At 35.6% G+C, this 15,416-nt stretch overlaps 1 protein-coding gene across 2 annotated transcripts; it reads left to right on the top strand.

Moving 5' to 3' along the window:
• Positions 1–374: 374 nt before the first annotated feature.
• On the top strand, positions 375–14,760 carry LOC119633759 (sodium-dependent proline transporter). 2 transcript variants are annotated; one of them, XM_038027479.1, is made up of 11 exons: positions 375–480; positions 928–1,159; positions 10,417–10,551; positions 10,616–10,785; positions 10,845–10,945; positions 11,010–11,145; positions 11,201–11,528; positions 11,593–11,741; positions 12,254–12,382; positions 12,846–13,052; positions 13,122–13,403. In XM_038027479.1, the coding sequence occupies exons 2-11, from the start codon at positions 994–996 to the stop codon at positions 13,401–13,403; spliced, it is 1,803 nt and encodes a 600-aa protein (XP_037883407.1). In that variant the 5' UTR covers positions 375–480; positions 928–993. The 2 variants fall into 2 exon arrangements, with proteins under 2 accessions (XP_037883407.1, XP_037883408.1); XM_038027480.1 differs by lacking the exon at positions 375–480 and having other exon boundaries at positions 898–1,159; positions 13,122–14,760.
• Positions 14,761–15,416: the final 656 nt, after the last annotated feature.

Here is a 15,416-nt window from a genome sequence, read left to right as displayed (position 1 = left end):
GATCTTCAAAATGAAAAGCAAAATGCTATGCTCTATGCAATTGTTCCGAAATCAAGAGATAAATGTTTGGATTGTTGTGTGTTGTTTCTGGTGTTTACTATTTCTCGCTCCCTCTCATTCGCTTTCTCTCCTCTTAATACATTCTTATGAACAAATTTACGATTCGAGTGGTGGTTCATCCACAAAAACTACAGTGAAAAAAAAAGAAATGCACTATGCAATGCAATGAAGTGTATGTATGCGTATCGTTATCAATGTGTGTGTGTATGTGCGTGTGTGTGTGTGTGTGTGTGCGAAAGTTTCCTTATTGGTATTGTAATCAAAAGCAGAGATCATTGTTGCAGATTCAAATTGCAATGTTAATGTTTTTATTTGATCAGTCTTGCTGTGCTGTTCGACTAATTAGAACATCATTTAATCACATGGAAATTTTATTTAAGCCGTAACATCTCAACAGCAACTAATAACACCAACATCGCAGTACTTTACTAGCTTTAAAATCGTTAAAAACCAAAAAGATAAACAAAAACAAAAAAAAAAAATTATTACTTGAATTGAATGTTTTACGAGTTCATCATCTGTTCAATATATAGTACGCGTATAGGTAGAGCCATAACAAGGTGTCCGTTACATACATAAATATAGCTCAGATTAACAAGTGGTTTTTCTCTCGTTTGCGTTTTCGTTTTCGTTTTTTCTTTTCCCATTTGAAAATTTACTGAATTGAAATTGAATTACAACGAATGTGTCTTCCTGTGTTTTATTTCTTAAAAGAGAAGAAAATGTCAAGTTCATTGAATTTATGATAGGAAGCGAGAATTGAGAAAAATTGTAGTTTTAAAAATTGCCAGAAACCTGTGAAAGTAAATTAAAAATATAAAAAATTTCTAAAGCAAATAATTTGCATAATCCTGAAAATTATTATAGAAAATTATCTAAGCCTAGTCAGGCGTAATAAATTTATGAAAATTAGTGTTTTGACAAATTGATAAAATGGTTTACGAATCGTCATATGAAAGCGGTCGACGGCCGTTTTTGCCCGACGTTAATCGTGGCTTATGGTCTCAGCCTACGCAATTTATATACGCCGGTCTCAGTATTGCCTTCAAGTTTGACATGTTCTCCATATCCTGGTATTTTCTTGATCAAGCATCCAGCCGTAAGTATTCTAAAAGTCGTTTTTTTTTCTAAAATAAAAAGAAATCTGGATAAAAGTAAGTCAGAGCTTTGATCGCCTACTAAGGACCCTTAAGGCTTCTATGCTAACGATATAAAGCGACCTAGGAATCATGTTTATTCCGAAGATTGCAACTGCTCTTTGAAATACATAATATCCGTAGCAAATCACCCAGTATTGATTACAATTACATTATATGGCTTTTATTGAGGTTATCTTAGTTTTTCAGGGTATCGTGTAACTCCATGCGAATGTTTCGAGTGTTGTTTTCAAACGGGAATATATGTTAAGCGAGTCTCCTCTCATCTCATGGGTATGTACGACTTTTTTTAAATTTGTGGAGGATGTAAATACCTCTTGAAGATCCCACAGAAAAGTACAACTCGTGTTCGAGTGTAACAGTGTTCGCTGCGAATTAAGGATTAAGATTTTTGAGTTTGAAGAACGAAAACTTTCACATCCGCACGATGTTTTTTCACTTCCCAATTCCACAATAGTAGCATCCAAGGAGAGCTTAATTAGCTCAATACTAAGGTGAGCAGAGCTGTTTCCTCGAACAATCAAACTTCCTTGCCTGATAAATCAAACAAATATCATGTACGGCCTGCTAGTACGCATTTTCAACAAAAATGCTGGTAAACGTTAGAACAAATATTTCGGTACAGTTCGTTTGAATATTGGTATTATCTAAAAACCATATGGATTAGTCAATAGCGGCGATATCTAAATATTATCCCACGACTATATTGAGTGATATGTTTGAAGCAATGGCGTCTACGCTCTAGCAGAGTAATCACACAACAGGTGGTTGAACCAAAAAAAACAAAAGCAATTTGTAACTGTAGTTTGAGCTCAGTATGATTTCTCTACCGTTTCACATCGAAGTAGACAATACAAAAATATATTTTCACGTAGACTATGCCGTTTTTCAATTCCTTTTGAGATTAAATTCGTAGCAATGAATTGTAATTTTTAGGAGCACATAATTTTTAAAATCTTAGGGGATCTAACCACGAATTATTTACAGGAAATTCATTGTTTTTCTTTTTCACATTTTAATGGTCAATCTGCTCCTATTCGTTCAAATGTTGCATTTCAACTCGCTTGACTCGATTGACTTCGGTTTCCGCGCAAATATTTTTTCTTATTATATCCTTTAACTTCATGGTGATACATTTCTGTCTTAATCCTTTTTTCCGCCTAATATTCTGCTAATTGTTGTTATAATTTTCGGCAATCGCCAGCTGCAGGGGGCTCGCAAACCGTCGTCAATGTGTATTTGGTTTTCCATTCATTGCCTCTTCGAAAACCGACTAATCTTTGGGCAAACTCACTTCATCAAACGTGTGATTTTCGTAGCAATGCAAATACATACATATGCTTTTTATATCTCTCAAAGAAACCATTGATAACTATAAGTTTAAAGAATATTGATTTACAGCATTTTAAAAGTACTTACTTCACTAGTGCCAAGATTTAGCTTTCTAGCTCATTTCCTCAATTTCATACCGAAGAAGAACCACGAAGACAAATCTATCATTACCGTAACTCAGGCTTTCGGATTGTTCAATGTTGTGTGTGCTTGCATTTCGCAGATTCCCCGATATTCGCTTTTTAGAAGGTAGAAATCAAATAACAAAACTACCATAACATTATTCTTTAGTGGGGGCAAGAAACACTGACAGAGACTAAAGAACACTTCGTTGTTTTTGTTTTTTTATTATTTCTTTTTTTTTTTTTTTTACTTTTCGCTGTTTTGGTAAATTGCCAATGAAATTATTTAGCGGTTCTGAATATACAAAATGCAAAGCAAATATCTCTTATACCTGTGGTCAGTCAAAAAATTAATATAAATTAAATTCTGTTATACTTTGCACATTCAATACTATTCGGATGTGTGTGTATGTTAGTTTACTTGTTGCCTTTGTAGCGCAAGTAGTAAAAATAGACACTAAAGATGGATTCTTATGCATCTGTTCTTAGTCGGAAAAACTCAGGTCAAAAATGGAATTTGGTTTATAAATTTTTACCATAATTGTCCAGATCAATGTTATTATAATCATTTTTTTTGGACTAATCAACAAAAATCTTGGATTAAAAGCATTAGCAATATAACCTATCGGCTATCATCGTGAATGTTGGGAGAAAAACTGCTTCGCTTTATATTAAAACAAAGATATATTCGTTACAAATTTCTCTACAGCATGATCTAATGATCATAAATATATTTTTAGATCTAGAAGTCAACGTCAAAAGGAGATGTCATATGTCTGAAAGAGCGCTTATAATTAAATAAATTATAAAAAAAAATGTGATACTTGATAAATAACTCGTTGTAGGTAATAGAAATTGACCTAAGGCACTTTTAAGATTTGCGGTTTATTGAAACTTGTCGAACGATCATAAATATTATGTATAAAAATATGTAATTATAAGCTTAAACGGTAGGTATCGTAACATAAGTTGCTAACTTGTTTGCTTTGAATTCATTTTGTTTCTTTGTTGTGACAAATTCTTCCGTAAACTAACTGATTTTATTATCATAATACGGAGGCGATTTGAAAGAAGGACAAAAGCGGAATGCGCGGTTAGACTTGTCACAGTTGTAAACAGTAGTGAGAAAAAATTTGTTTAATTTTCAAAACTAAGTGCATATAATACAAAAACAAGCCACTACGCTTTCGGCGTTCCGCTCTCCAAGCTCTTTTATTTGGTACCCATATCGCTAGTATTGTTAAGAAAAAATTAATGGCGATGTCCACCCTATTCAATCTAAAAATAAACCCATTCCTATGCAGACAATACACATTCATTTGGGGAACGTGCAAAATAGTTTTAAATATTCTGTCTTGTTTGCGTTATGATGAATAAGCATGAAATGCCAAGACAAATAAAATTCCATAACTTGCAACTTTGTGTGGGAATGGCCGATTTTCCCATTTTTGCAGAGAGTAGAGTGTTTCGTAAGGTAAATGTGAAAATGATCAGCCTTTTAACTTTTATAATATTTAAGTAACGAGCAAGAGCTTACAAATTTTTGTTAAGAAAGACAGAGGTGCGTTCAGTTTATGCTCCACCGCGGGCTTCTGCTCGGACCGTGCAAAAGCTTCCAAGTTTGAAGTCGATATCTTCATTTTTGCGAAAAGGAGAGTGCCAACAACAGGCGCTACACAGACGGACAGACGGAGAGACATGGCTAAATCAATTCAGAAATTCGCGCTGATCTAGAATATATATACTTAGAGGTTGTACTCAAGGTTCCTTTTGGATGCTACACACATTGTAAAAAAAACAAAATTAGTATACCGAGATCTTACAGTGATGGGTATAAAAAAACCATATTCGACTATAACCGAAGCCGTTATACACTAAAAAAGTGACAAACTTTAAATATCAGTGCACTGTAAGTGTAGAAATTCTCCACAGTTGCTAAGAAAACATCCATAAAATATGCCTGAAAATTTGTTTACTCATATTTGTTTTTGCCTAGGAACAAAAAGTAAAAGTCCCAACCCTCTTTTTCGTTTGAAAGCAGAAGTGTATTCCGTTTTGTGCATTCTGCTTGGATTATCCAAGGAAAGACGGTGAACAAGAGAGCAAATAATTTTATTCCAGTGGTAGAGAGTGGTAGATGTTCATAAAAAATGAACATTAGATTTAAAAGTAGTAACTAAAGCAGACAAAGGTCAGTTAAAACTTATTTGAAAAGTTTGGGAAATGCTTTTCTTTTCTTCACCAAAATCAGTAGCAGGGCTAGTGGTGCCACCAACCTTAACACATTAATTTTCTATTTAGGAAACTTCTATTCTACCATAAATTCGATGTCGCTTTGCAAACGTTCGCGTCCATATATCCAGCAAACGATCAAAATTAACACCAAATTGAGGATGATTTGTGTAATAGAAGCATCTGAAGTTATAGCAGTAAAGTAAACCACGCCGCCATGTTTATTATTAGCAATAAATTTCAATCCCAATTTTTAAAAAATTGTACCTTTTTCTATGCCCTAGACTGGGTACTAGGGCATATTACATTTTTTAGGACGTCAGTAACACCCAGGAGGGCTTGATATCAATCCACCTTTTTTTATACCGATCGATTCAAAGTCATTTTCTGAATCTAAGCTTGTCGGTTTGTCCGGCGGTCTGTCCACCCTATTAACTTGTGTTCCACGTACAAATCGCTATTTTTGAAATATTTTCATGAAGTTTGGTACACCGACGTTTTGGCCCAAGTACAAACGCTGCCGAATATGGTTCGGATCGGACCTCTTTTACGATCACTTTTTATCCATACAACAACTTATTTTGAATCAGAGTTATGTGAACAGGGAGTAGGGTGTTATACAGCATTTAGTGGTGGGCCGTGGCTCAAAAAGAGTGTTTTTACTTATTTTAACTTACATTCGATGTAAAGTACAGAGAAATGAAACATAAAGCTGCTGTTAAACCAAAACCCACTTCAAGTTTTCGATCTCTCAAGACGACAAATTCATCAAAACCGTTCGTCAATGTTGAGTATAGTTGAACGATCTTCAAAAGCAAATGATTTCCGAAATTCTAAAATAAAAAGTCGAGAGAATGCACGTCGTCTAAAAAGCATTGATCTCTTGGAGTTTTCTGTTGGAAGACAACACTGCATAGATGGTATGCCATATACAAAAAGCATGTTTAGTTTGTTAGCGATGTAGGAATTGCAACAACTTTTACATGCCTCATACCTCCAAATCAAAATATTATAGAAAGTTTGCCTTCATTTACTGCAAATTATAGGTTTATGGGCGAAAAATCATTACTTTCTCGATCTAATATTTGAATAAACAAGTGCGGAGAGGAATAATCTAAAGTAGAACAGCATTGACCAGAAATTCGCTCCAGACATATTTGCCATTACGCTATCGGTAGACAAAAACAGCATCCAGTGCTTCATTTTGAAGACATTTTGTGGATAACTGTATTAAGCTACCATATTTTTACTTTTAGGGTATTTGTCGTGCTGAATACGTTTTAGTGAAATATATTCTCAGCAAAATATACCCAGCGCAGTTTTAAATCTAAACCCAGTTATTTTCCCAAAAAAAAGACGACAATCGCTACTTTTATTCTTCAATTAGAAGAGAAGTGCTACTCAAATGTATTGATTGATGCAGAAAATGGATAATTCCCTGCAATCCAAATTATGAAATTTCATGGGTCAAAGGCAGACAACTATTAGCATCGGCAATCACCTATGGCTTCAAGCCGATTTAGGCATTGAAAAGTTTTTTGAAGTCAGCGAAAGCACCACTGAGATGGTACGACAACCAACCGCTAACCTAAAAACGATAACCTGCTTTTTCGTGTTGTAACATTAGGCTTCGCATTACAGAATCCGCCAAGGAGATGTTAGAAGAAGAAGCACTGAACTAGAATGTATTATCCAAGCCACTATGTGCCTCAAACACTTCCTTTTCTTATTAAAATGTGTTCTAACTTGTCGTGAGTAGCATTTCCATTCTTTCAAAGATAATAAAAATGGAGCCAGTCACAAAAACGGCTCGTAAAAGGGACTGACACAAGACGTTCAAGTACTGCTAAAAGGATCAAAAATAGGAATATTATGCATGTAATTATTTGAGCAAAATTTCACTTAAATATTTTTTTTTTAAACCCATCAAAACTTACACATCAGATTTGCAAACAACCAAAATAATTATATCCAGCTGTGGTCGAACCTTTTACACCTATGGCATTCGTATTAAAATAGAATACAAAAATATTTATTGCTGCAGTTTATGAGTAAGAGCAACACATCTGTTTGTTTGTTTTCTAGAAGAGATACCCATATTTTACGTTATACTGAAGACATCGGTTGGCCGATTTGGCCCATTTTTAACATCATCCCGCCTGCAAGGACTTCGTACCATATTTAAGGCCGATATTATTATTGTTGCCATCAGAGGAATGTTTATCACAATTGTTACACAGTCAGGTCTATGAAGCTTCCTTTTGAGTGTTGGAAACGTTTTGACGAAATGAACCCGCCCAAATCCTTCAGTGGAGGTTATCCAAAATGTCACTCGGCTTGCTTAAAAGTTACAGACACTTACACAAAGTTAAATATTTGCAAATCGTCGAAAGATATAGATAGACGGACAGATGCGCCACCAGCCATAGGAAATCTTAATGAACGTGGACACTGAAACCGACTTGACGGCTCATTTGCACTTGTAAGTCTTCAGCTTTGACGTTACTCTCATACACTTCGTATTTATCTAATAGTTCTACAAAAACAACTAAGAACATTACAGTCGACTCAGGCCGGCGATTAAATATCCTTCACCACATAGTGTAACAAGTTTTTATTTTTTTACAAATTATAGAAAACAAAAATTATATTTTGTTTCCATATAAAGGTATATTTTTCATGTGCACGTTTATAAGGAAGCTGGCCCAAAACGCAACCTAACACAGTGCAAGTTTAATCCTTACATGGGGGCAGGATTCAAAAGTAGGAGTAGATGGTCCAAATTTTGTAAGGTTCATTTCATTTTCTATTCTAGAGAGGATCAATTTTCGTAAAAACCCTTATTAGGCTAGGATCCAAAAAAACAGACAGAGAAGGTACAAATTTGATACAGTTAATTTTTTTCTGTTATTTGTGTTACTATTATGATATAATTTTGATCATAAAGCATTAAAAATTATACCTTTTTGCCGCAGGAACGGTAGTTTTCGTTATATGAGATGGGGTTGCAAAAATTGCCCCAGCCGCTCCAAAGTTTTCGTAGCGATTGAGAATGCCGGATACTACTACTTGTGCCGACAAATTTTGAAAATTGCAATTTTTTCCCATATAACGAGTTTTTAGAATAGGACGTTACATGGGAAGTGGTTGAAAAAGTGGACCGATACTATCCATTTTTACTAGGGTTCATCTTTGGGTCAAAAGAGATCACTGTATCAGTAGCTTGAACAAAAATTTACATGAGCGAACCACAGACCGGCAGACAGGTTTAGCCCAATTCAGATTGTGATTCTGAGTCGATCGGTGTAATAAAGCGTGGCCCTATCCATAAGCTAATATATATACAATTAATATATAATATACACCATAACTGGTGTAGGTTACAATAACAGAAACAAGCAAGTGATAAATGTTAAATGAGGCTATGCTTTCCTGTTCGATTGTTGCTAAAAGTCGCTCAACAGAAAGAAATTAAATGCATATCAGCAAGAATTTGCGTTGACTAGACCTCGGGTCACTGCAGCGTGTTTCGAGTTGACACAGTTATATTTTTAAGCAAAATGGACCTGTCTGTGGCATCCAAAGATCTACAAGTTATTATCGACCATGACAATGAGGAAAGCGCTATGTGTAAGATAACATTAGAATATCTAATTATCATTCGACGCCCTCTTTTTCTGTATCTCTTATGTAATAAGCAGCCTTATCTAATTTATAATAAATTTTCAAGGATAGGCCTGAATATTTAGCAATATAGTTAATTGACGTCATCTTTAGTAGGTTTTTCGTGATGTTACTGTATAATTACTTTACATTTGCTAAGCTAAGTCAGAATTTTTCAATCTTTTGTTAACAGTTTTTTTTCTCGATTTTTTAAGTTATACATAAGAAGCTGTTTTCATTTGATTTTTATGTAAAAGAATAAATAATTCACAAACAATAACGTATAAAAAGATTATGGTCGGGCTAGGCCGACATTTAAATACTCTATCCTAATTCAAACAATGCGTTTCTTCATTTGTCTTCGGGATAAAATACCAGTAATTGCACCTTCTTTCTTGTAAAAGTATGTCTTGCTTGAAAGAGAGACAGAAACTAAGAAAGAGGGAGCTCGAAACGCGACCTGACGTGGCCCAAATCCATCAAAACGCATCTTCTCGTTATAGAACTTATTACTATTCATCTAATTTCGTAATAAATACTAAAAATAAAACTTGGTTGCTGCATGAAGGTTTACTCGCCTCGCGTACTCGCGTACGGGATGGAGCTCGAAAAATAGACCTACATGGCCCAAGTTTGGTCCAACTAATTTCTATATTAAACTGTTCTTTTGCGTCGATTCTCATCACAAAATATTCAAAAATAAACCTTTTCGTCACACAAATGCTTATATTCGTGAGAATTCGTGTATGGGATGGTGCACATTAGAAAGGCGTACGTGATCCACCTTTGGTACAGCTCCTTTTTACACTAAACTACGTTTATGTAATAATTCTTACTGAGAAATGTACATAAGTAGATAGGTTCGCTATCTTTTATCTAAAAGCTTGGGATGTGCGTTTCCGAACGCAAGTTGATGACCGTAGACAATAAATCATGTGTAAAACAAAACACTTGGCATTACTTTTGGCGGTTAAATTATATCATTTTTCGACATTTGAATGTGGTGGGTGATAAAGTTCAATATGTTCACTGGGGAGATATTTTCTATTTTCGAGTTTATTATAAAAGAGTGATCTTTGAAAATTTTATTGGATATATGGCAGATTTTTGGGAAATACTGAATGCATCCGAACATCTAGATTAGTCTATTGCCCCGGAGCAATGTTACGAGAAACCCGCATTTGATGATGTGCATGGATAGTTAAATGCGCATTTATAACGTTTCGTCTGCATTGAAAATGGTAACATTTCTAAAGTCGAAGAGGAGCTGATACGGGCGACAAGAGAAAATCTAACACCTATATTGTTTTACTCGCCCTGGTCTCAAGAGACAGACGGGCTAGCAATCGATCACTAATCACTTCTGCTACGTATTTTAATAAGAATTATGTATTACTTTATTAAAAACATTTGCATGGAATTATTTCGAAAATCTCTAATATAATCGCTTTTTCCAGAATGTTCTGTTTAATATGATGTTTCCTTTATGAATACGGACGGGATTTGCTCTGGGCCGAATATTATTTTTTTGCTTCTATAGCCTACCTATTCTGCCCTTCGTACATACAATATTCAGAAGGACTTGAGATAGCACCATCTTTTATTAAGCTTGTCTGTCCCTCTGTCCTTCTTATTTTCTTGGGGTACCGCAAGTACAAAGGTTATTGAAAATAATTCGGATCGGACTGTTTTTTCGATCATTTCCAATATAAACCTTTATTTTAAGAAATCGATAAACGAATAAGTGTAGTAAGCAAAGCTCTGTAATGGCCTTAGTGGGCTGGGTCCCACCATAATCTTTTTACTTGTTTTGAATTTGAAATTAATTTTAAATATTTTCCCTTTTTTAGTTATATATATCCTTCCGTTACACTTCATATGTTTGGCTCTGTACATTGTTCCTTTAATGGTGATTCAAGCATTTTTAGGGCAATTTTCAAGTAGCGGCTTTATATCATTCTTTCGTTTGACACCTTTGTTCAAAGGTAATGTAAAATATTTCGAAATGGTGTTAAATTCGGAGAAACTGAATATTTGCTGTTCTTTCAGGCATAGGTTACCTGTCATTGGCTTTAAATGTGGTTATTTTAACATATTACAGCGTATTCGCCACGATACCATTGGCGTACTTTTTCGCCTCAATGCATCCGACCTTACCGTGGGGCTGTGAGGGTTTCAAGAAATGGGCTCATCTAGCCAACGAAGAGGAGCAAACGAATGCAAGTTTTGAGATTGTCAAGAAAAGATTTTATATTACCATTGATCGTTCGTTGTTTAGCTCTGTCAAATGCGTTTTCCTAACATTACTGAAGATGATAATGCTACCGATTCCTATGTAGACTTTGTGAACCATCATATACCGTCGGTTATGTATTTCAAGTGCGTTTTGATGCTACCTCTTTCTGATGAAGATGTGTAACATACTTTTTATAACATTTTTTAGAACATTTTTTAGTAATCAAGAATTATTTGTAAGCTCCGATACGGAGTTTTTCATGTCCTGGCAACTGATAATATGCGATCTGTTCGTATGGTGCATTATAGCATTTTTCTATTACAAATGTCGGTCCATTGAAAAGGTAAGGACGGAGGGAGAATATTTTACAAAGTTTTATTTCAATTTCTAATTTGCAGTTTGGTGTATGCTTGCGTTATGCGATGTGGATAATGCTCTCATTATTAGTACTGTTTTTAATACGTTTCAGCTTTCTTGACGGTGCCGGACATGTGTTCAGTAAAATTTTCGCAATACATCCACGCGAATTTGTAAATGGTATCCTAGCCTCGCCCATGTACACGTTAACATCGTTTGGCCCCGGTTGGGGTTTATTTATAACCCTTGCCAGTTTTAACAAATTCAATGCGGACATCGTCAAATCCACTTGGATGATTAGCTTTGGGCAAGTATTTATAATGACTGGATTAACTGCGTTGTCGGTGTTTAGCGAAGCCCATTTTGGTCGTAAGTACGCAGCTATAGCTGTACATACCAAGTTAAAATTATTAATGCATTTAATTTTTTAAAGATATTACGGAAGGAAATTATTATACATCAGTTGATCATCATTGGTTGCTGTTTTTGTCCAGCGGTAGCGTAATGGCAAATATGTCTGGAGCGAATTTCTGGTCAATGCTGTTTTACTTTATGTTATTCCTCTCCTCGCTTGTTTTAATGGTATATATGTATTAGGTTGTCGAAAAAGTACTGAATCTTTTGTTCAGGACGTAGCATCAGTTTCAGAACACAGAAGATGCAGCGAATTAAACCTGAACGTCTTTTGATAATTAGTTGATTTGGCCCTACAATCATTATCAATGGGAATAAAATCAAAACTGTCATCCGTCCTATATAGCCCATAAGAAATTGAGAGAAATGGTTGTGAAATTGCAACGACTCTACAGCACAGTTCATTCTGCGCTCCACATGCCTATCATTACATTTTTTAATACATGTTACAATATAGACATGCTTAACAAAACGGTAAGACAGTCTTAAAATGCGCTTAGGAAAAACAAATAAGATGAACGAAAGTTCTATAGCGAGGCCAGGACATTATGATAGTGGCGAAAGAATGGTGCAAGACCAAAATCATTGTGGACATGTACCAGAAGATCAATGCCTTTTACACAACCTAGTAGTACCTCGTCCTCCTGCCATATTATTGTACAGAATATTTGCTTTTTCAGATCCTTCAGCTGTACTCAATATTGACCAGTGTTTTCGATGAATTTGTGGGCTTAAGAGATCGCAAGTTTGAAGTGGGTTTAGGATTAATAACAGCTTTATGTTTCATTTCTTTGTACTTTACATCGAATGTAAGTTGAAACAAGTGAAACCACTACAGTGGCATGCAGACCACCATTAAATACCCTACATCACTTCAGTTATTGCAGTTATTCATATATCGACATTTCGGAATGAGACTTTAATACAGGGAGTGGTTGAAAAAGTTTATCCATCCGTTTTCCATCCGTTCTCAATAGCGTTCGTCTTCGGACTAAAACATGTCCGTGCACCAAATTTCATCAAAATGTCTACAACGTTGCGACCTGTAGGTTGAGTAAAAGAAAACAAGACAGATACGCAGACAAGCGTATATAGATGAAAAAATCGATCGATGTCATAGAAGATGGGTTTATCTCAACTCCTTCTGGGTGTTGCATAAATCCGCATAAATTTAATATACCCTTGATCGGCAATTAGTAGTGGTGTAGGGTGTAAAAAAATAAAAGAAACTATTTTCAAATTGTGACTGAATTTTTCGTTTACAAAAAACAGGATGGTGTGGTTTACTTTACCGCCTTAACATCAGATGCTTCTATTACACAAACCATCCTCAATTTGCTGTTAATTTTGATTGTTTGCTGGATATACGGCCGCGAACGTTTACAGCGTGACATCGAATTTATGGTGGAACAGAAGTTTTCTACCTGGAAAGTTAACATACTAAGGTTTGGCGCACCGTTAGCCATGCTGTTGATTTTGGTAAATGAAATAAAATTGTTTCTCAGATCTTTTAAATAAATTGCAAACGTTTTCTTTTTTCCATTTTAGTTAATATTTTTAATGGTATCTTTTTATGAGCATTTGCTCTCGACTTGGGTAATAAAATTGTTCGCTGTCATATTTATCGGCTTGCCTTGGATATTTGTGCCGGGCTATGCAGTTTTCTGCGTATGGCAAACTACGGGCAGCATAAAAACACGCCTAAAGAGATGTTGTCGTCCTACAGATTGGTATCCTGTTGTAGCAGAAGATCGTCAACGTTACGAGGAGGCCATGGGTAACTTGGATATAACGCATCAGTTGAATGAGATTACGGAAGAAGTTATGTAAATAGAACGTACGCCTACGCCATGGCGTAAACTATTTGTTTTTGCATTTTATTTGTTATTGCATTTTATTTAGAGTTTAATTATTAATAATAATACTCAATACCGTTGTGGCTATCATTATAATAATTATAAAAAGTTCATTATGGATGTATTTAAATTTAGCTGACAAGTCAATTAAGTCAATTTAGTTACTTAACTTTTTTATTTCGCCATTGATTTTACGGTATCTTTTAAAATTTTTATAAGCTGAACGTTCCGCTTGTTTGCAATGACAGCCAAAAATCAATTTTCAAAGCACTATAAAAATAGTTTTTTGCTTTGTTAGCTGAAGTAACACTTCCGTCAAGGTATGTCAAAGCGTGTAAATTGAGGGGATCACAAAACTCAACCGTTCCGATGAGAAGAGCCAGGGCGCTGTAAATCTATGTCTTGACTTGACACTTCTACTGAACGATTGAGAATCCATCGTCAGGTATCATAAAGGGCTTGCGTATAGCATTACTAATTCTATCACTTCCAACGGCAGTAGTCCAAGGTTTTATCCTGGGCATCTTCCATTTGCTACTATTTTTGTTAGAGCCATGCTAACGTTCGCCGTTGCCGAGGTCGAACTATTCAGAATTTTATTCCCTTGTTGATCATTACCCCAAAATATTTAGAGGATGCCTGAATGATAGCCTTGCCGCGGCGTATCTTGAGCGTAATCTTCTTCGTTCGGCTACTTACGAGAACTGCTTGTGTTCTTTGCTCTGCGAGTTCCACGCCTATTAACGCTAGATCACGTTTTCCGTTAAACTAATAATGTCGTCTACATATTTTGACGAACCTTACCACAGCTACATCATCGCCGAAGTCAAAAATGTTAGCATGGTCAAGAACTTATACGCCGAACAGTAAGCCGTTGTGTGTACGGTTGCAGGCCGCCGGTCCAAGGACTGAACTCTGAGATACGCTACTACTTAGTTTAAACAGCTTGTCGCCATCCACTGTCTTAACCCACAAGATCTTATTTTTAAAACAGTTCGCTATTATATTTGGAAAGTACTTTGCTGTTTGTCACTGAATTAAAGACATCCATACCATCTTCCATCCCACTGAAGTGAATAGATTTTCAACGTTCGTAGTACTTGTACGGTGCTGCTTCGTACAGCCTTTCCAACGAATACGTTCGATTGTGACACTTCCCAAGAAGTGGGTAGTGTCTAGGTCGATCGTTTGCCGCAGAAGTCAAATTGCTTGGCGACTGATCATCCTGACTCTGCTATAGGCAGCGATAGGAGGTTACATATTAGCCGTTCTAAAATTTTTTCTAAATTTACTTTCAGTTATCGTTTCAGTTTTTCTGCCGCTTTCGGTAGAAATTTTATTTTAATTTTGATTTTGCTTTTGTTTTGGTTTTTATGTTGGTTGGTTGCGCTTCCAGAGATTGACAACTTGATTTTTGCAGCCAGCGAGATGTTTGCAACAGACATTACATAAACGTAGAAACGGACAGAGTTAAATCGATCTAGAGTTTGATGTTGATCAAGCATAAATATACTTTGCGGGCTTTTTGAAACTTCCTTCTGGGCGTTGCAAACGTTTCGACAAGATGAATATACTTCTCATTCTTCAGTGGTGGGTATAAAAAGCAGCAATGCACTATGCAGTGCAATAGAGCGTACGTATGCCTTTCTGTAAGTGTTTGTGTGCTTCCTTGTTGGTATTGTAAGCGAAAGCAGAGATCATTGTCGCAGATTCACATTGCAATGCGAATGTTTTTATTTGATCAGTCTTGCTGCACTGTTCAACTAATTAGAACATCATTTAGTGACTTGGAAATTTTATTTAAGCCGCAACATCTCAACAGTAACGACAACACCATTTCACCACTTCATTGAAAACAAGAAGACAAACCTAAAAATGAATAACTGACTTGAATGGTTTAAGAGTTCATGTCTTCAACTTATAGTACGCTTGTAAGTATAGGCGTATCAACGAGTCCGTTACGTAGAGATCTACATTGATAAGTTTT

This window comes from Glossina fuscipes, unplaced genomic scaffold (assembly GCF_014805625.2).
Source record: "Glossina fuscipes isolate IAEA_lab_2018 unplaced genomic scaffold, Yale_Gfus_2 2, whole genome shotgun sequence".
In the NCBI taxonomy this organism is placed as follows: Eukaryota; Metazoa; Arthropoda; class Insecta; order Diptera; family Glossinidae; genus Glossina; species Glossina fuscipes.
The sequence above is the reverse complement of the archived record's forward strand: the minus strand, read 5'-3'. Positions and strand labels throughout refer to the sequence as shown.